General features: G+C 41.6%; 2 protein-coding genes across 2 annotated transcripts in view; one reads left to right on the plus strand and one right to left on the minus strand.

The window, feature by feature from the left end:
* Nucleotides 1–8,870, minus strand: part of LOC142971715 (solute carrier family 24 member 2) — a 31,873-nt gene extending 23,003 nt beyond the window's left edge. Inside the window, exon 1 of the mRNA XM_076112347.1 lies at nt 7,969–8,870. Coding sequence (XP_075968462.1) covers nt 7,969–8,870 — 902 coding nt within the window. The remainder of the gene's footprint in view (nt 1–7,968) is intronic.
* A 9,623-nt stretch (nt 8,871–18,493) lies between these two features.
* Nucleotides 18,494–21,050, plus strand: rpl34 (ribosomal protein L34). The gene is made up of 5 exons (XM_076112435.1): nt 18,494–18,567; nt 19,035–19,106; nt 19,197–19,296; nt 20,606–20,709; nt 20,925–21,050. Exons 2-5 carry the CDS (start codon nt 19,042–19,044, stop codon nt 21,007–21,009), a joined length of 354 nt encoding a protein of 117 aa, XP_075968550.1. The 5' UTR covers nt 18,494–18,567; nt 19,035–19,041; the 3' UTR covers nt 21,010–21,050.
* The last annotated feature ends 359 nt before the right edge of the window (nt 21,051–21,409 follow it).

The raw sequence follows: 21,409 nt of genomic DNA on the forward strand, positions 1-21,409 counted from the left end.
ACCGTGTTCATCGTAATAAGGGAACATTTCACCCAGGCGGCGTGACTCAATAATGTGTTTTTTTTACTGTTTTAGACAACAATGTATCTCTATAGCACAAAGAAATAAGATATCAGGCCTTGGATACATTAATTCCTTTTTCGTTTTTTTTTTTTTCCGTGGGAAAGGCAGATCAGCAGTCAGTTACCTCCCATCTGAGGCAAAGTGCACACACAGAAGACCCTTCTTTGGAAGAGGAGGCGGAGGTGAACGTGTGCAGAGGAAGCTTCCTGCTTGCCAGTCAGGTCAGCCAGTCACATTTGCAGATGGGGTAATATGCTGATAGAGCTTTTTCAGGTCACCTTGGTGGGCTTGAGTGGGGGTGGGGTTGGGTTGAGGGGCATGCATCATATGTCCATGAGTGATTGACATAACACGTGGCAGCCCTCTTAGCCAAGAGGAGGAGAGGCTTCCAGCAGATTCTCTGAGCACCAGAGCATTTGCTCATTTGCTCATTAGAGACAGTCCGATTGCAATCACTTCCATTTTAAGAGTTTACTCTCCTAAATCTGGTTTAAAATTGTCTGCAGTTATCTGTGTGATGTCAAGTCTGTCTGCAATTGTGAGATCTTTACACTAGCACTCTCCCTGGATTTCACAAATGATGGGTATTACATGAGCTGATGTAATGTTCTGCTGCTGCAGCTTAGCGAGGCTGATGCTGAGGGTCAAAAATCCCCCCAAGGAAGGAGTGTGTAAGGCCTGGCAGTCCTCGGCCACCCCCAACCCTATATACACGGCTTCCATCTTGCTGGGTTGTGTGTCATACACCAAACGAGATAGGGATCTTGGTGTCCTTCACATGATGCTTTTACAGTGCTGTTACAATAGCTAATTTGACCCTGCTTTCAAAAATAGCCCTTGATCGATAAGGCTTTTAGTTTCTTGCAAGCCTCAACGTTTCACCTTCAGGCACTCCCTTGAATGAAAAATGGAAAAAACAGCAATCTCTCATTTCAAGTTTTCCAGAGTTTCTCTGTATCCGGGGAAAAGCAATAATCAAATCTGGAAATATGTATGCCTTAACCTTCATCACCTGGAACTACGGACTTCAATAGATAAAAGGTAATATACTTATAATCACATTCATTCCAGATTATAGATAAATAAAATGTATACCTTGAGCACTAAAACCACATCAGCTCATATCACATCTGGTTATCAGAATACCTGCTAGGTATATCTATTAGGAGGTAAAATGACCCTACAATCCAAACAATGGACAAATAAAATAAAAACGGTCTACAATGAAGTTAAAGCTGGAGTCAGAGCTATTAAGACCGTCAACATCACATCAAAATACACCCTCCTTAAGCATGAAAGACGAACAGCTTAAGGATCTGGGCCTATTGAGATCCACACTTCTGCGTGGCCCATAAGATCTGGCAGTTGGTGTCGTTGTCAGTTCCCCAGTGCTAGATCAAGGTAGCCTCTTTCTTCAACCGTCTGCGTAACCTATTTTAGGGAAGCACCCTTTACTTGCAGGAAGACTTGGGTTTTGTCCTTGTTTTCAGAGCGAGAAGAGCTTTATGAGGAGGAGGAGTTGTAATTATGTAACGGCATGACTCATACGCGTCACCAAAGACTGAACAAAGAAACACAAATGAAGACTGGCAACAAGGGTGTGATAGAGTTGGCTTTTTACGCCAGATCGCATTATGCTTAATAGAGATTATGACTTATTTTCATGAGCTAATCATGAATTACTACGGGTAGCTATTGAAGCCAAGAGCAATGGTTTAAATTGACACCACTACATTTCACATATATGCACAATCACAAGGGGAAGATTTGAGGGTGAGGTTTCACTCACAACCTGCTTTTTCTTGAACACTATGTACATTAAAAGGACAACTGAAACTAACTTTCCTTATTGAATAATCTGCAGATTTTTTTCTTGATTAATTGCTCAATAAAACCAGGAAATGTTGCACTTTTTTGACGAAAATCTTTGCATCGACAACACACACTCGTCAACTAACGCCAGCGGTATCATGGCATTTAAAGCACTGTAGTATAGGCAGATATGAAAATAGCTGCTTCATTCCACATGTCTCATTAAGTGGGTTTAGTGAGAGCAGGATTGATATATGATAAGATAGAGATAAAACAAAATATTTTTGCACATGAACTTGGAAGACATTGATATCAAGGGGCAAGTACACATTTCCTTTTGTTGTGTAAACATCTCTGAAGGGGACCGACTCACAATGGCTCTACTTTGCATGTACAACTACATTGTGCTTCTGATAATAACAGAGACACTGTAAAAAGTGACAGGGTGACCTTCTAACCCTTCACGACACTGAGGAGGCAGTGAAGAGCCACTCTCTACTCTGATAAGAATGGAGGGGGAAGCCAAATTGTACAATAACCAATCGAACAGCCATCAGCACCTGTGATGCAAATGGGAACTTCGCTTTCACAATTATTACCATTGAATGCAGTTCAATTGAGTTTGGACAAAAGCAGGGCGCCGGTGAGGGACAACACTGGCAAAGAGAGCTCCCAGAATAATTGTAGACAACAGACGAGAGGCGGTAAAAGAAGGAACTCTGTCTCAATAGCCCTATACCTTAGTTTTTCTAAAACCCGACACCGTGTGTTTTGATTAGTCCACTACTTTTATCTCCATATACTGGTCTAACCTCCCAACAGTACGGAAAAACCTCCAAAACAGGAAAACTAATTACTGGCTCTCTTTAGAGACGGCGCCACAGCTGGAACGGATGATAAAACTTGGACTCCTCATCGTTCATGGTGGGATCAAAGTCGCAGGCTTTCTATTTTTAAATCGTTGGACGGGGGCTCCGTTGTCGCTGGCTGAACTCAAGCGCCAAATCGATTCCATTTCCCCCCCCTCTGTGAGTAGGTATATACTGAGGGTGCTTGCACAGGTGTCTGCAGAATCATGTGCATATATGACCTTAAAACTACACCGATAACCGCATAAACTAAGACAGCTCAGGTTAGCTATTTTACAGTTAAACTTTGCATCAAATGATCAATAAAACAATTTTCCTCTACTTTCTGACAAGTTAAACTATGTGTATGTATTCACTGTAGAGTGCTTCTATTTTGTTCTTTCCATCTGCCTCTAAATAACGTTGGGCCTGCATGAAATGCACACAAGCATTATCGTCATCTACCTATTTTTCATGCAGTTTTACTCAATATCACATCTACAACTTTCCTTTTAAAAGGATACAAACATGACTACTCTCACCGCTTTCACAGAAGTACAAGGTTCAAATAAAGGACAAGGACACGTACCATAGAAAATGATACTGCAAAAAGAAATAAATTTTAAGTTCAACCACGGTAGCTCTCAATCTGTACGAATAAAAGTGAGGGTAGTGTTTGTGGTAGTGTACAAACCATACTTTTGCTGTTCAACAGCATTTTCTAAAAAATTAGCTGGACAACTGCTTTCATAACAGCAATATTCATTCAAGCCCAAAGAGGCAATCTGAAATGGATGCAGTTTATAATTTGGAAGGAGTTCAGCAGTGCACATCTGGATTTTGCTGAAAATTAGGTAGACATCCGTCATAATGGGAGATAATCCCATGAAGGCGTCACCCAGGACTAAAATAAGCAGCTCGTGACGGAGTTCATGCAGTGCAGCCTGGTATTATAGTGTGTGAGGAGGTAGTTCGCTCAGTTTGGACTGGATAAAATGAAATAATATAAAGCACACTGCGCAGCATAAAACACCAGGTTTCATGTGTGAATATACAGAAGGTGTACAGCATCAGCCCTGGTGCCCGGATGTCTAAATTCACAGGGAGGAAACGCAAACAGTCGTGGCTCCCTGCACAGAACCCGCTTTGTAAGGGATCTTTGAAGCGAATCCTGATGGAAGATCTCGCCTCTGTGACGTTATTTATAGCTCGGTAATACATCAGAGGTCGCACCTTCCATCTCAGCAGAACCAACATCTGCCTCGATACACACCGACGGTAGCAGGCATCTAATATTGTGGTTGGATGTGGAATCTTACCGCAATTACAAATTTCAAGCTCTATTTAATTGAAACAAGTATATGAGACTTTTTGCTCCAGTTTGATTTGCTTGCATTTCATTTGCTCATTTTTATGCTATCACACATACATTCAAAGATGCTATTCGCTGTTCGACAACCTGCTGTTCAGCTGTTTCGGATGCGTTGTCAGATGTGGCCACGCTAAAATGACATCATTATCATCCCTGACAAACTGACTTTTGGTGTGTCACGATGATAGTAACAAGTGGAAAGGGGGCCGTCACTCCTCTGCCTTTCATAAAAACCGAACTGCACAACGTGCTGGCTTACCTGATCTTTCGAAGCCAGTATTTTCAAAAGCAGCAAGTCAGTTTATCAGGTAAATAATTAGAGAGTGTACTGCACATACTAGTGATCAGTAATCAATCCTTTGTGCACGGGTCCAAGTCGACCCCTGTCCCGTTAAGTCACTGACAACACCACCAGACCATGATAACAAGATAACATGCAGCAATTAAAAGCAGTGATAGAGTAAAATGCATCATTGTTGACTTCAGAACCCTTGTAGATCACAGGGCCAATATGTGTGACACTGTAGTCACCCTTTGGCACTAATCCCGAGGGGGTACTGACATGACAGAGGTGTCAGAATAACAGTAGCATGCTACATATGCAGTCAAACAGACCTAAAACTGACAAACAACAGCCTCAAATATCATTCCAACTGAAGATATAAAAGCACACACAGAGCGAGGGTGACCTCGTTCTCTGCTAGGTTGACATTATTCCACTATATCTTGCAATAGATAATAGTTGTTTGCTGCTACATTAATGCTCTGAATGTTGTTGAAGTGATATGTCAATGTTGTGTTGAGAGCTCGTTTCCGCTGCCCCCAAGTGGCCAAAAAAAGAAAAATCAGGGAATGCAGGTGTAAGTGGCAATTTTTCTTAGGGGTGCAAGATCATCTTCCACCTCCAACGAATGAGAGCTGAGGTTCTGCAACTATGTGTCAAGTTGTCATCATCAGTGGTAAGGGTGTACAATTGCATGAGGATTTTAAAACTGCAGGCACAACTAAGATTTATGGGAAAAGCGTGAAAGAATCCACATGCCGTCACACCCCCAAACTATGTGAAGTGTTCCTCCCGTCTGTCTAAAACTTAATGTACTGAAAGCAAAAAGCCTTTTCCCTTTTCCATCCTATTTTGCTGTAATTACAAGGTCAGTCTAAGTGCATGGCATTATGGAGCATTCATGGTTGTGTTAACTGGATTGAGAGATTATTGCAGATTACATTTGATGAGGCCGACCATTGAAGTGATGTAAAACAATGGTTATAAACAGACCTAGTATCCGCACTGAGATGTGACAGTTCTTTTTGCGTTGTATTGATTATGTTACACCTGATCCCTGGGCTAAATAAAGAATGGCTTCTCTGATCTGTCAATTGATGGAAAAGCAAGCCCGCCTCTCGCCATTTGACGCTCTGCCTGGAAGCGAAGGCATTATTTTTCGAGAAAATAAGAGAATCAAAGCCAGCTATTTTTATGTTACAGGGAGAAGAACAAAACAAGTTTCGAAAAAGAAACTTCTCATGTCCATAAAAAAAAAGAGAGAACGCAGTACGAGCAGTTCTGTAGTGAGATGAAAGGCAGCGGTTGCAGACAGATGAGTGCTAAATGCAGAACATCACACTGCTGTCCATGTTACTCTCAGAATTGAATTTTAGATGGTATTTATAGCATTATTGATGGCCAACTGCCAATTACTAACCAAGCAACCTACACTCTTCATCCTTATGGTGACAGGATAACACCACTTCTCTGTTGCTGCAGACTGCCTGTGTTTCTGTCTATGGCAGCAATGTAACACACAATGCGGACGTCCCAATATCATAATGCATGAAATAATCTCAGGAAGCTTATTTTAAATCAAGAGTCTAGTTCAAGGGCATGGCATCGAATAGCACCCTATTGTCCTTACAATGCAATACTTTGCACCTGAATGGCACTGTATGGAGGATTAAGCTCAGCCACGACAGTTAAATGATTAATTTATAAAACGGCGGCTCAGTCCATAGTAGTGAATGTCACCCAAAAACAGAAAGACAACAGCAGAACACCAGACCCTCAAATCATATTTTGCAGGACACTTGTCCTTGCTCTCCTGTTTGACTCTCCATTATTCATGTCTGAATTTACACACATACACGCCTGCTAAATTGCCAATTAATTCCCAAAATAACGTGTCTTAAAATACACAGGTCCCCAAAGTGTCAAAGCTTTATTAAAAAAAAAAAAGGTGTTTAGATTACATTCTAATAATATTTGCACCTTTGTAGTTCTATTAACCCAGTAGACCCAGACTACAAAATAAAAGAGGTTTACTGACAATCTAGGTTTGGTAAATAAAAGCTTAAGACTGTTATTTTGTACATCATCCAATTCATTTTTTTTAAATGTATTGTATGTTTTACATGTTCAGAGCAGGGTGCTGAAAGGTGCAGTCATGAGCTTGTTACCCACAATGCAAGAGAAAGGAGAGGCTAAATCCGCTGCACGTGGAGATGAGACATGATGGTGGGATTTGATCGACTCATCTGTCTCTCACTTTTACCCCCCCATCAAAAGTTGTTTTTTTTAATACGCACACAAGCGGTCCTGTTGGCCAAAGTACCCAGAATCCATTGCAGCTCAAGGTCACCAGAGTGTTCTCTGGCACTCAGCCTGTGCACCTCAGTTCTCAGTCTTTTCTTGCAAAGAAGCCCTCAGTCAAATTAGTTACGGCAGAATAGGAGAAAGAAAATAACTATTTTCACGCTTGCTTTTTAAATGAAGAGAGGCATTCACTTTCAGTTTGACACACTGAAAATCAAATGGCGATGTTGGCTTCTTTGAGAGTTTCTCCCCCCAGCATTATGAAACCTGCCGTTTAAATATCCTTTATGTACTTAGAATAAATCCAGACTTAATTAAAGCTTTACAATGCAACTTTCACAAAATTTCATTTCCATCTCATGTCACAAAGAAATCTAAATCCGTCTGGATAATCTCTACACCGGTATCGAATTGCATTGCGGTGTCTTTTGCCCTCAAGTGTCATTGAGGGTGGCGAATGTTATGTGAAGTAAAACAATGATTTCTACGTTTTTTTTGTCTCTGGAGTATTCACTGTTTATGTTACAGATCGAAAAGTAAAACATTGCACCGAGAGACTGTACATGAAGAAGAACCTCCCGAGAGCAAATGTGGAGAAACGGACGGAACAAGACTACCACAGCAGTCCTGAAGCCATTTACTGCATGTGGTTCACATGTTTACTCAACTATTTAAATACAGTAATATTGTGGGAAATCTTTAACTAGGGGGAAAGAAAAAAAAAAAAAAACCACAGCTCTTGAGATTTTCCAAGGGATTGTTTTGTCAGACTGGGACACAATTTGTAGAGCTTAACCCAGAATTACACATATGACTGTTTTATTAATCCCACAGTGGAATACTGTATGCCCGCCCTGTGGAGCATCATTTAAGCCACACGAATGGACAATTGTCAGTTTGCGGAATATTGCATGATCTAAGAGTGCCGGACATCTGTGAGATACGGGTGTCATTTGAAAATGTTCATTTGGCTGATGAGAACAAAAAAAAAGGTGCATAGAATTAAAAGCATGTCTCTACAAACAAACCGCTTTCATCACAGTCAGCCTGACTTCATCAAAATAACAAATCAGCTGCATGATATGTGTCAAAGGGATGAGTGTGTGTTCCCATGCAAGAGGAGACATGGAAGGTCATTTCTATCAGCCAAAGTACCAAAACTCATTACTTCACACCTACTGTAACTTCCTCATAGTCGGACATTTCATATAAAATTGTATTTTCAGAGGAGATGGCGGTGAAGGGAAGTGAGAGAAAAGTAATATGGATCAAGAAACCAACTCACCTTGGGCTGTACTTCTACTTCTACCACTTGGTTCTTGTTCATGCAACTTTTGACGAAGCCCTCAACACTGCTGTTGCACTTCATGAAGATCACGTAGGCGGCGTAGGCTGAGAGCAGCGTGATACTTTCCCACATGGTGATGACGTTATCCAGGAAGAAGATGATGAGCATGATCAGATCCAGGATGTAGAAGGAGACGTCGCGGAAGAGTGGCCACCATGTTAGGTTGAGGATTTCCCTGGAGAAGATGGCACACATCCCAATCACGAAGAGGATGTTGAAGACGGCCGAGCCCACGATGGTGCCGATGCCCACGTTGCTGTGCGAGATGAAGACGCCGATGATGGAGGTGAAGAGCTCCGGGGCTGAGCCACCCGCTGCCATGAAGGTGGCACCCGCTACATCATCCGAAATGGTCAGTTTCTCTGTGATGACAGTCAGCGCTGGGACGAAGAACTCGTCACACACTATGGCTAAGGCAATGAACATGTAGATCATGCCAAACATGTGGAGGACCACTGCTCCTTTGCGTCGCTCCTCGAGGGTGAAAAGGTCTGGTGGGTACGCCCCCTGGCTTTCGTTGCCATGTGCTGAAGATCTCATGGCTATTGGCATGTCGGCTGACACATTGGGGTCCCTCTGCAGTTGGGTGAAAAGTAGAGTCCTGTGGGGGGCCGACTGGTGGAGACTCTCCTGGGGGAGCACTGGCTCACTGAAACCCCATGAGCTCCAGGTCAAGGCACTTAAGGACACTGCACTTAAGGCCACCAGGCTGAGGACAAACCCTACGATTCGCAATGGCCTCAGCTTTTTCCGCAGACACCGGTAGGCCTGCCGCTTACAGGCGGCACTCAACGTGGGCCTTCTCTCGAGGGAATCCATGCAGGGTTGGTCTGAACCCATGTCTGTGCAGCTTGTGGTGTCCTCACTCTCAATGGCTGGGTAGGATGAGGGGAGAGCGCATGAGGAGACAATGCATGGTGTTGTCACCAGTTTCAAATGAGTTGAATAGATTGTAGGTGCTTTCCAGGGTCTGGTTTGCCAAATGATGTCTTCATATTAGCCTCTGCTGGAAAATGTCAACAGAATGAAGAAAATTAATAATTGAACCAGGAAAGAGACTTAAGAGTGTAAAATTAACTTTAAAATACAATCAAATTAAAAAAAAGGTAATTATTCAGTAAACAAGGTACTGTATATTCTAAAGACTCTGTTTTGTCCGTTTAAACAGTTTGATGCTACAAAGTGAAACGAGACAGAAAACTAAACAATTATTTGATTCATTGATTAGTCAATCATCAGAGTCTCAAATAAGCACTGCTGCTGATATTCTCTTTTTATATTAAATTGTAAATGCAATAACTGGAAATGTGTGATGGCCAATTAATTCATGCCTTTCTTTATAGGAGTTTAAAAAAATGTAATGAACAACATTGACCAATGACCATTGTTGCTGTGGAGAAGTCGGCTATAAATCAGGGCTAATACTCCTGATGACTACCAAAAAAAGCTACATGTAGATATTCAGAAATGAAATCGAACAGGAAATCCCCAGTTACAAGGTTATGCAGACTTGAAATAGGCCTACTCAGCTTAAAATGCATTATCTTGAATGTTAAAACCACCCCACGGTATTCTCTTACTGCACTCAAATGCATCGAGGATTTACAAGAAGTTTGAACATTTACTTGCAATTGAAATCATGTGGCCTGAGTGCACTTACATTAGCTGCATACCATCAAGTGTACTCAGTGATTTACATGCAGTAATTCACAATTTCAACACATTTAAAGCGCAAGATGCAGCTACACACAGAGAACAACTTCAGCTTCATGATTCTGCTGTTTTAACGATTTCATTTTTAATTGTGACAACTTGCATTTAAAAAAAAATCGAAAACCTGCTGTTTTTCCCCTGTGAACATATTACGAAACATGAAGGCAGGCGGTTCAGTGAAAACGGTGAACGCTACGATGCCGCTGCTCAGGTGAAAGCACACACACGCACATCCTGTCCTGTTTGACTTTCCAATGATGCACAGCCTGCCGCCTTTAAGCTGAACGGCTTGTCAGAGATGGCAGTTCCACTGACAACTCTTCCCCCCTGTCTGCCCTTCAATAATGCCCTCGCCCTTTCAGCTGGAGCATCATCTTCCACCAAGAGAGCCCAACATGAGTTCCCCCGGCGTGGCGCATGACGCGTGCAGCGGCTGCAGTACGGTGGCATGCCTTACCTTTGTCAGAGGCGAGAAAAACAGCCGCACGGCACAGCAGCAGGTTGAAATTAAATCCTCTACGGTGCCCTCTTGCTCTCATTGAGCAATGTGTGACCGCTCTCTGCTCTCCGACGACAGAGGAGGAGCTTTGGAGGAGAGGGATGGGAGGAGGGGGGGCGAATGCTTTTCCAACTGCGCTCACCTCTCTCCGTCACAAAAGCAGCAGCAGCAGCAGCAGCAGCACCCACCCCTTCTCGGATGAGAGGAGGAAAAAAAAAAAAAATACCCGGTCGAAAATACCTTGCTAATGTAGCAGAATAGTGTGCTGGGCTGGGCTGCCCACGTGAACCACTTGCTTTATTAATAAAGCCAGGTAAGCGGCAGACGGCGCATCCTTTCCTGCTGGCTTCACGCGGTGGGGGCGTCGGTGATGTTGCATTTTGGGGGAGGAGTTGCCGTGGTTACACAGCAAAGGCAGTATTTCCACTGGTTTATCTTTTTTTATTCATTATTATTGTTCATCTGATGACGGAACAGGTGGATGTGCTTAAGCTCCGTTTCAGATTGATGTGCAGGCGATGCCTGAGGTCATTTCAAGGTTATATGCAGAGGGTGGATCCCACGTGCAGCCATAGGATAATCTCCCACAAATGACTGTTCTTCTCACTGACGATAGAGTATAATGTTTCATTTTAAAAGGGTTTTTGTTGTTGTTTTTTTACTCTTTGGTAATTTGCATATTCGATTTTCTTGCCATAATCTCAATGTATGGTCGATATGAAGATGCAGTCAGCAGCCGATTATCTTATGGCATCGACTGTCTCTGTCTGGAGTATAGCAACATCTCTCTTCCAGCACTTCTTAAGTTCCCCTATTGTAACTCGTTGCTGTTAAAAGGACATTTTCTGGGTTTAGGTGTTTGTGTGAGGGACTAGTTCTTGGTTGGGTGCAGTGACTTCCTGGAGTCTACCACAGTTGTATTCCTGCAGAATAAACAAACAAAATGCAATATGTAAATGTGGTAACTTTAGAGGTGGTAGGTGGATTTTGTTACCATTTCACCAAGCCAGGCTAGGCTAAGCTAAGCTAACCGACGGCTGGCTTCAGCTTCATATTGAGCAAACAGATGTAAGATCGAACTTCTCATCTACCTCTGGGCAATTCCCAAATTGTTGAACATTCCCTTCAATATCTTGATTTATTATTTCAAAACATTTTTGTTCCATTACCAAATGTGAGATTGTACATCAATTAAAAAGGTAACACATGCTTCATATATCAGTTTGCCTAATTTTGAATATGTCAGCAAATACCCAGCCCTCATCTGACATAACCTTCATGCCTACAGCCCCCTGGGTCGCCATGTTTCCCCCTCGTGTCACAGAAAGCCCCCCCAACCACTTCGCATTAGTCGACAGGCCACGCACTGTTTGATAGACGCAGACACGCAATCTCTACACAGTGTGACAAAGTATGTGCGACACTAATGGCCTGCTGCTGTATAATAAATCATGATTCACTGACCTCATTGATTGCACTCTCTCCTCTGCTCTCATCTCCTCCCAGCTGTAGCTGCCTCTTGTTACCCAACAGGAAACACAGAGGCCGAGAGCATTGACTCGAGTTATCTCAGATTATCAATAATCAGATGTTTTGTGACGACTATCCATTGCGGTTCATGTTGGTCCACAGTCCAAAGCTTGATTAGCTGTTTTCGTATTACTTTTGAAAAACAAACATAAAAACAAATATTGAATGTCCTCTGATATGTAATAAAATAATACTTATTTGAAGTCAACACCTCTGTTATTACCATCATTAACTTTTTTTTTTTTACCGGACACATGAGGGTGGCATCGATCTTTTTGTCTAGTCTTTGCAAGAAAGCAAATAAGCACATTTCCTAAAATGTCAAACAATTCCTTTAACCTTGAAGGCTCAACCTCCACTGTGTTATGTCAATCATAATTCCCTGTCACGGGACCTGCAAGTGAAATGCTGTCACACTCAGAAGCCCAGAAGACAACTCACAGGGATCGAGTTTGATTACCTCACTACATTTATCGCCACTGGGCGTCCTCGCCAACCAGTCCCAGGTTTTTCCACAAGAGCAAACTGGTGGCACATAAGTAGGCTACATCATCAACCAGTGTAGATGGTTGAGATGATAGTACCGGGCTTTGAGACAGCGTTTTTGTTGCCGAACCAACTGTCAATCAGGAAACCTGCATAACAAACTTGAGGTTTGGTGTTTGAAAGAAGTACGATTTTAGAGGGCAAGAAGGGTCTGATTGCAGTTCGAAGCTTGGCCCAAGCTAAAAGGCATAAATGCAGGATGTAACTGCTCGGTTGGACTGTTGGTCGAACAAAATATTCAATAATGTCACCTCCGGTTACAGGATATTTTGAAGGGAACATTTCACCGTTTGTTTTTATGTTTTTATGTATTCTCTCACTCTGAAATAAATATTAATAATCAAGATGCAATATGTATTATGAAGAAATGAATCTAGAATTTATAAGAAGTTTGAACTTTTACTTTTACATGTGGCCTGAATTGAATAACAGAAAAGGCTGCATAAGTCAAAGTTGGGATTAATTTCATGTCTGTTGACTTTGTCCACCTGGCCTTTCAAAGAAATATTAGTGATAGTAAATCAGAGAAGGTAGTCTGAATACTGACTGTACAGCAGAAGCTGTCACAATAGCTGCACCATTTGTTTAAAATGTTATGTTTAGCTGTATGAGCACATGCAGATCGGTAGACATAATCACTAAGTGCACTTTGCGCCTGTGACCCTAGTTCTTCAAATTGGATCTCTCAATATTGTTGCTTATCAAATGAGATCCCATTCGTCAGCTCTTTTTCAACAATGGCCCCCCAGTGCACACGCAGCCTCTCCTCCATCCCGCCGCACAGACCTCTCCTGATCTGGCTGCATTTCCAGCCTAAAAGTGATGACTGGCCGCAGGTCATGTGGGTTGTGGCGGGGAGGAAGGTGATGGTGCCAGTTGTTTTGATTTGGCTGAAATCTGTGCTGTGACAAAAACAACAGAAATTTCCATGCTGGCCCTGCCCCCCACCCGGTCCACCCTCGCTTTGGCCCGGCAGCTAAATCCGAGCCTTTGTGTCCCACATAGTTGTATGGATTTGTCAGCAATGGGGCAGGGCCAGTGGGGGGTAGATAGGGTGATGATAACCAAGCAAGTTTTTCCGGTGAAGAGGGGAGAACAATTGACTGAAACAAGGTATTGAATTAGCTCCATTAAACACGTCATATTTGTTCAGAACTAACGCCAAGAGCAGTTTGGTCCTGCAGATGAGGAAAGCAGTGATATTGGAGAGTCCCAAGATAAGCTTTTTCTAAGAGACTTGCTCCGGATTAGATGTTGAAAGCCTCATATTAGCAACCCCCCCCCACCACCAGCACAAGTCTGTACAAAGAGGCTTGGACAGACCACCTGCCCCTTAGGAAAATGCGGTCAGCAAAACAAAATGGGCACAGGCACCAATGGGATGCTCAGATAGTAAATAGTGAATCAAAGAGGCTACTTAAAACAGCTGAGTAAATGTATTCCAAAAGACAAATGCACTGCCACGGAGTTAAAACACAAAAGCAAGATTGTTCAAAGATAAAGTGGGTGAGACCATTTTAGCTGAAAATCAGGGGTGGATGGGAATATTTATTTGAGCAGCAGTAGCTCTGAAGAGATTAATGAATTGATAATCCACGGGCAGGACTGATCACTAAGTGCTGGGGCTGATTATATACGAGCCCACAGTGTGAAAGTGAGACCTTACTTTTACTGGTGGTCCACTTAAACACATGGTGCATCCCAGATCATTTTAAAGAGATCTAAAATGTTACCTTGGTTATGTCATTTAACTGTTTCTCCATATTTTTTTGTGTGAAATGTTATATTATTGCATATATTGGATCTTAATGCAATCTATCCAATTTTTGTTGACATATTTGCATCAAAAGAAGTCAACCTCCTGCTGGCACAAGTCATTTGGATTCATCATTTGAGGACCTCGACTGCCTTTGACCAATTTCATGGCAATGCATCCAATAGTTGAGATGTGAAATATCTCACCTACTGGACCAAAGTGGTGCACCGACTAAGAGAACAAAACGTCCATCCTTTCAGCTAGCATTGGTAAAACTAAATAGTTTCTTTGCATTGAAAAATGTAAACTGCACTTTAGGCCTCCAAACTCCCGGGAAACAAACTGCAGAATAGAATACATTACTTCTAATTGTCCTCAACCCTGTGCCGCGATTAATTCTGATAGTATTTAAATCACAAGTCAAAAAGGGCTTTCATGCGATACCACTAGCAGACATTTACTCTGAAATTTTTCAAAATATTCACAAAAATCAAAGTTAATAATAAAATAATATTTTTCCAACAGCTGCTTGCAGGTCGAAAATCAGTCCCTACTCTACAGATATAGAGCATGGGAGGTTTAACTTTAATCTGTTATAGCAGGTACTAGTGTATTTTAGCCAGGATAAGTTTGAGTGGACTGGGAGGTTTGCCAGGATGCTAAACTTGGAATGATTAAAAACTGGATTGCTTGCAGGCCTTTCCTATCATCAGTAGGCTACAATCTGAAAATTCGACAAAAACCTAACATTTTACATTTGACTGTAAGCTACATTGTGTATTAAAGTAAAATACATAATCTTAAGTAGATTTCTCTGCATGGGGTCATGAGTTTACCCGTTGTCAAAATCCAATCAATCTTTGCCTTTTGTGACCTCACAGAATTTAACCATTGCAGGACACACAGGACAAACGAGTCGTATTGATGTGCTCACCCTATCCTTTCATTTCACATTATGAAAAGCAGGAGGGACAACATGTGCACTGTCACTTCATGACATAGCTGAATATGGCGCTTAATATTTCATGGCTAAACATCCATGAGATGTGGCCACAAAGATCAGATTGTACCGTTTGTGGCGACTTCATGTGAGGGTTTCAAGGTTCAAACAAACAACACTATTCTGGACTGGAGCATATTTTCTTTGGCTATCTGTCATTGAGAAGTCTGATATTATTGGTTTATTTGATAAGGGACAGTGCACATTAATAAAAACATTGCTGTAAATGCACCAGAGTTAGCCAAGAGGCTATTTTCCATCTGTATAGTCCCAAGATAGCATTGATACAGGATGTGTGCTGCATTATAAGCTTAATCCTTATGTCAACCGCCACACAGATGGGCTGACCTGCTGGGTTGCAGGCACGAGGTTTGGGGAGAGGGGGGGGGGGGGGGGGGGGGGGGGGGGGGGAGGGGTTCAAAATCGTTGCTGTCTGTCTGGTTACGAAAAAAGTATAGTGAGCTCGGGCAAAAATCCGACAACTGAAAAAAAGTTAAAAAATGTTTCATGCTCTGATGTCATTAGGAAGGCGAAAGCAGAGCTGTAATCCTATTTTAATCGCAGTGGATTTATTAAACAGGAGCAGCAGGTTTAAATCTCAGCAGATTACACAGAAGGCCCAAGGAGATATGAAAGGGGGCGGGGGGGGTGGCCCGGAGAGACTTGCGTAATCAAGTGCACTTACGGTGATATGGTTCATCTTTGACTTGTCAGGACCCCTTGAGAAGTGAGGGCCCACGGGTGACAGGGGACTCCTCCAAATGTAAGAGGAGCAAATTCAGATGGCTCAACAGTAAATAAAATGTAAATTATCTAACCATCATTCATTTATTGACATTTTGTTGTAAGATCTAAATTAAATATTCCATTGAGAGGTCTTAGAATAATTACTTCTGACAAGATTAAGACAGAGTGCCTGCAGATGTTACTAATTGTTTGGACGTGCGCGTGTGCATGTTGCAGTGTCTCTTGAGGTCGGCGCAAATCTCCTTGGCACCCTTCGTGAAAGACCATGGCCCGATCCCAATGTCCCCCCTAAAGCCTCAAACCCTGAACCCTCAAGGATTTACTGACGTCACCTGGTCCTTGAAATGGTGTAAATAGGAATGGGACAATTTATTGGTTCCACCTTTAACCCTTAATGTTGCTGAGTAAATTTAATAAGACAGGCTGAACACACCTGAGCCATCCTCTTTGTTTATTTTGTTTTTACGTCTCCATGCGTCCACTGGATACCCCGTGTTTAACGTCACATTGCAATGATTTGAGGGTAATTCCTTTAAAAGCAAAGGCAAAGTCAGCATCCTATGCTGATTTATGGTAAGGGTTCATAAAGGGCTCAAGATGTCTGCCAGAGAGCCCTCAAACACTCGATGATTTGACAGTGGGACATCCCTAAACCCTCACGGACTTCGCGGGAGCGCGCCTCAAAATCCGTGAGTCCGTAAAGGGGGAGATTGGGATTGGGCCCTTGATTCTCGTGAAGAACTGGTTAATCCCAGGTCGCATCGCATCTGGATTTAATCAAATCAATCCCTGAACAGAACAACAAGCTTCAACCTCGAGAGGTCATCAGTAATACAAAGTTTCCAATCAGAAAACAATGGGTGCAGTGAAGGGTATTCATGTTTGTCACACATTCACAAACAATGTGGTGGAAAAATAAAATCTTGCTACTAATGTGTGTTACTCAACATAGGGGACATTTCCAAAGAACAAACTTGGCAACTGATAATAAATGTCTCTCTCACATGGACTAGGTTCTCTCCCACAATACAAATAAAAATGTTAATACTGCTCCTGGCTGGCTCAAGTTAATCCACCAATTGTAAGAGAGGACATTGTAAGTGTTCAATTATCATTAACTAGGATAATGCATTTGTTTGTTAAACCATATTCCCAGGTGCACTGATTAATCTCCAAACAACAGTGCACAATAATGAACTTCCAGCCCATATGGATTTCTGACTGAGTTAAGCATCAAACCAGACAGTTAGTTTCATGGCCTTAAAACGGATGCGAAACGTGCCAACCCTCTGTACAGAGCCTTGCGTTGTCACTGAACTTTGCCTCTGCCAAATATTTCATCTTAAAGGATGCCAAGCTCACCATCTGTCGGCTGTGCTTGGCAAATGTCTGTTCTGTGACACAACACCTCTTTGATAAGGAGCCATTTTGGGCCATTTCTCTCATATTTAGAGCAACAGAGCGTGTTGCAGATTTTCTAGTATATTGGTTGGCAGTGTGCATGGCATGTACATTAAAAGGACTTTAAAATTAAGTTTAGAAGAATGTTTAAAATGTTTGTGGCACTTTAAACAACTCATAGGCTTTACTTTATTTGATCATATCAGGCTAAATGGAAAGCAAAATATTTACTGTTGCTATGTATGATACCTTTGCGAATTTGGGACACCATACAGAGTGGTGTTTGCATAGAAATTAACATTATTTAATAAGGCAGCTGCAGGGTCGTTTACATTGAAATTGAGACGCCCTTGTCAAACACAGATCAAAAAAGAAGCTCCCTTATTCTTTAGAAAACTCACAATTTGTATTGAGCTCCTATTTTGATAATATTAGATTTTAGTTAAAGGGACTTTGTTGAAACTAAATTGGGTATGTGCATGCATACGATTCTTCACAATGCCAACCAAAACGGTCAGGTATCTTCAACAAGCATACCACTGCTGCCATCTACTGGACAATCTATGCATTGAATTTACAAACTAAAATGTCACTTACTTTGCTCCTTGTTTGTGTAAAGTCCCCTTTAGGACTTGGAGGAACCAACTCTCGATGAGCCTTTTTACATGGCAAACGTTTTGTCAAGCAGGAAAAACACAGGTGCAACTAATCACTTGAATTAGGCTCCAGGTGTGCCAGTAAGCCATGTCAGCAGGCAAGTGAGGACAATAGCAGGAACTTGAAAATGGAAATTGGAGGCAGCAATCGTTCAAATAATTGGTTAAACCTGTGCTTATCCTGCAGAGACATGTCAAAATAAACGGTGGAAGGGCCCAAAGGTTTAAATCAAGTGGTGTTCAACACAGCCCCTCAGCCAATAGTGTTTCTTTGAGATTTTCGTGGATATATTGAAACAGTTTGCAAGAGTGAATTATGTAATTGTGTCAATTGATCACCCATAATAAATAAAATAAAAAAGTACTTGTGTAAATCAGATATGGAGAGTTTATTTTTGTACATTTTAACAAAATGCAATAGGCTGTTATCAATACATACATACATACAATTACAAACATATATTTATTGTTTTCTTCAATTGGCTAGTGCAATTTTTAAATAAATTCCATTAACTTTATCGTTCTATAATTTAATAAACACATCATTTGTTATAAATTAATCTACGTGTGTAGTAATAACTAAACACCAGCAGGGAGCACAATAACAGGGAACAGACTTGAAATAGTGGAGGAACTTTAAACTGTAACACCCGCCTTGCTCCTTCCTCTTCCGGTTAAGGCGACAGCAGGTATGGCGGCCCCCTGCTTTACTCTGGAACATAACGATTTAAAAATCCACTGTAATCCTACGTTTTAGGAGAAAATGTGGTTGATGCCAAGTAAAGATGATACTATAAACAAGTCTTAGTTTCTAGCGATGTGACCATTATCTTACTTTGAGGTTTTCTGCGAGACATTTTAGTGATGCCGTGTCTGGGTCTCTGAGGCCGCTATCTATAGATTGAGTTGTATGCGGTAATGTTAGAGTGGCCGCGGCTAGCAACGACACTTAAATATGTTTTCATACTGAATTGGATTATTTAAAAATATTCTCAAACCAGACTGTCTTTTAAATTTGGCCAATGTTTTGTATGCCTAAGTAATGTAAACTGGTGTAACCAACGGGTTGAGCCCTAACATCGGCAACACGGCTACCGGTGTTAGCATACTAGCATCACGTTCAAAAATTCACTGACTTATTTTACTTTGTTTTTAGTCTCAAGATGGTGCAGCGCCTGACTTACCGCCGTAGGTTGTCCTACAACACCGCCTCCAACAAAACCAGACTGTAAGTGGATTGAAAAGCTAACAAACACCATAGCATCTTCAGCTATGACCTGCTGTGTAAATGCTAAATCTAATCGTTGTTGTGTTGCAGTTCCCGGACTCCTGGTAACCGTATCGTGTACCTGTACACCAAGAAAGTCGGCAAAGCTCCCAAGTCGGCATGTGGCATCTGCCCAGGAAGACTGCGTGGAGTAAGTACAGCCATTGTGTTATAGTGAAGGAAGGCTCTTTTCCTATCCCCATCCCTAAAGAGGTGCATGCACTTGAGGTCTGTATGGCCCACGTGGGGCTGGTCTACTTCATATACTGTTAATCAATTAAAACAAAGCAGCAGTAGTTGTTGATTGTCTTCTACATGCTCGACTTCTCCAGTATGCATAATGATACACATCTTGTTTGTGTGATGTCCATGAAAACAATCTTGAGCTTGAGGTTAAGACTTAAACTGCATTACTAACACAAGCTGCCACAGATGCAAGTAATTTATCAGATGTCATGTTTCTCGCTTTGCATTGTGAACGTTTAAGTCTGGAGTAATGTGCTGAAAGTCGTACAAGTGATGTTAACATAGCTTCATGTTCTGCAAACATCATGGCAGTTGTCTGTACTTTTTCATATTAAACAGATGGATAATTGTAGAAATAGTGCTAGTTAATTTGTTCACATTAATAACAATTGACTTGGACTGGTATTTTCTGAAAATGTACAATATTTACACTGTCTGAACATGCACTAAGTGAGCTAAAATTTGGTGCACAGCAACAACATGAATGGCTGAGACTAAATTGAGAGGCTGGAGGTATACAGAAGAGATATTATGTGATTAACTGTTCGTTCATCTATTACATTGGTAAACCTAAAGACAAGCTGTCTTAATGTAATCAGTGCCTTGCGTAGTTTGTGTGAGAGAGAGAGATCTCTGAAAATGTTTAAATTAGCATTGTTGTGGACTGGTTCTCTTACCTCCAATATGTGGATATATCTTCTAGTGCTTTTGTACGGGTGTTTGTTTTACGGTCATGTCAGTATTCAGGAAGGATGGAGGAAATGCAGGTTCATTCCCAAATCCAAAGTTACAATAGTATTTTACACCTGTAAGCAAAAGAGCACACCAAAACAAGCTATATATTTTCTTGAGATATTAATCAAGCAGTAGTATTTAGGAATATAACGGTAAAAAGTGTTTTACAAACTGTAATTGCACACTGAATTCTAAGAAAATGTACAGGTATTGCATTTATGACGATGGTAGTATTAAAAACTTGGTGCACAGTTCAAAGTTACACCTATTCTTTTGAGCGCACTGTTCAAATCCTCCGTCTCTCAGGATGCCTGGAAACATTTCCTTTGTCATTTCTATTGAGTAGCCTACCGTGGGGAGTTTGGTTGTTTTCAAGCACAGAGACTGTTTACATTCATCACTGCCTTTTGAATATATTTGGGGAAAACTTTCCCCTGGTAGTGGTGTCGGTCTCATTGTGGATCTGTTCTGTCTTGTAGATCCGGGCTGTTAGACCTCAGGTTCTGATGAGGCTCTCCAAGACCAAGAAGCACGTCAGCAGGGCCTACGGAGGCTCCATGTGCGCAAAGTGTGTGCGTGACAGGTAAAATAAGTTACTTACTTATTTTATTGCTGAGAAGCTGGAGTGATGCATTTGTCTTGATTTAAGACTGATAAGCTGTCACCTCTACTACTCAGAACAGTTACTTTAATCGACAACATGGAAACAAGAATGAGTCCAGTCTCTGATTACATTGATGCGAGTTGTAAATGGCTCATGCATTATTTCTAAATTGTCTGTTTTGCTTCCATTCTCAGGATCAAGCGTGCTTTCCTGATTGAGGAGCAGAAGATCGTCGTCAAGGTGCTCAAGGCACAGGCACAGAGCCAGAAATCTAAGTAAAATGTGTATTTGTATTGCCACAATAAAAAATGACAAACAAATCCATTTTCTGTTGTGATTTACAATGTCTCGGTGTATTTAAATCAATGTCGATTTATTGCAAATCTGAACAAATGCTAAAACTACCATTTGAAAATGTTCATTTTATCTACACCAGGGGTGTCAAACATACGGGCCGGATCAGGCCCGCCACGTCATTTTATGTGGCCCGCGAATCCGTCAGATAAAAAAAACAAAAAAAACTTAATAATTTAAAGTCACACTTGATAATAAAAATATCCCCATAGTCGAAGTTATGAGATACTTAAACACACAGTCACAGAAGCAGCTCTTTGGCTGGTTACTGTACATTTGAAATGGAAATGTATTGTGAGTACAATGAAGACTACATTAAACGTGG

This window comes from Anarhichas minor, unplaced genomic scaffold (assembly GCF_050575085.1).
Source record: "Anarhichas minor isolate MPS153535 unplaced genomic scaffold, ASM5057508v1 ptg000049l, whole genome shotgun sequence".
In the NCBI taxonomy this organism is placed as follows: Eukaryota; Metazoa; Chordata; class Actinopteri; order Perciformes; family Anarhichadidae; genus Anarhichas; species Anarhichas minor.

Coding starts and splice junctions, on each gene's coding strand:
- rpl34 (XM_076112435.1), top strand. CDS start 19,042: ATGGTGCAGCGCCTGACTTACCGCCGTAGGTTGTCCTACAACACCGCC. Junction 19,297..20,605: donor GCCCAGGAAGACTGCGTGGA/GTAAGTACAGCC, acceptor TCTGTCTTGTAG/ATCCGGGCTGTTAGACCTCA. Junction 20,710..20,924: donor GCAAAGTGTGTGCGTGACAG/GTAAAATAAGTT, acceptor TTCCATTCTCAG/GATCAAGCGTGCTTTCCTGA.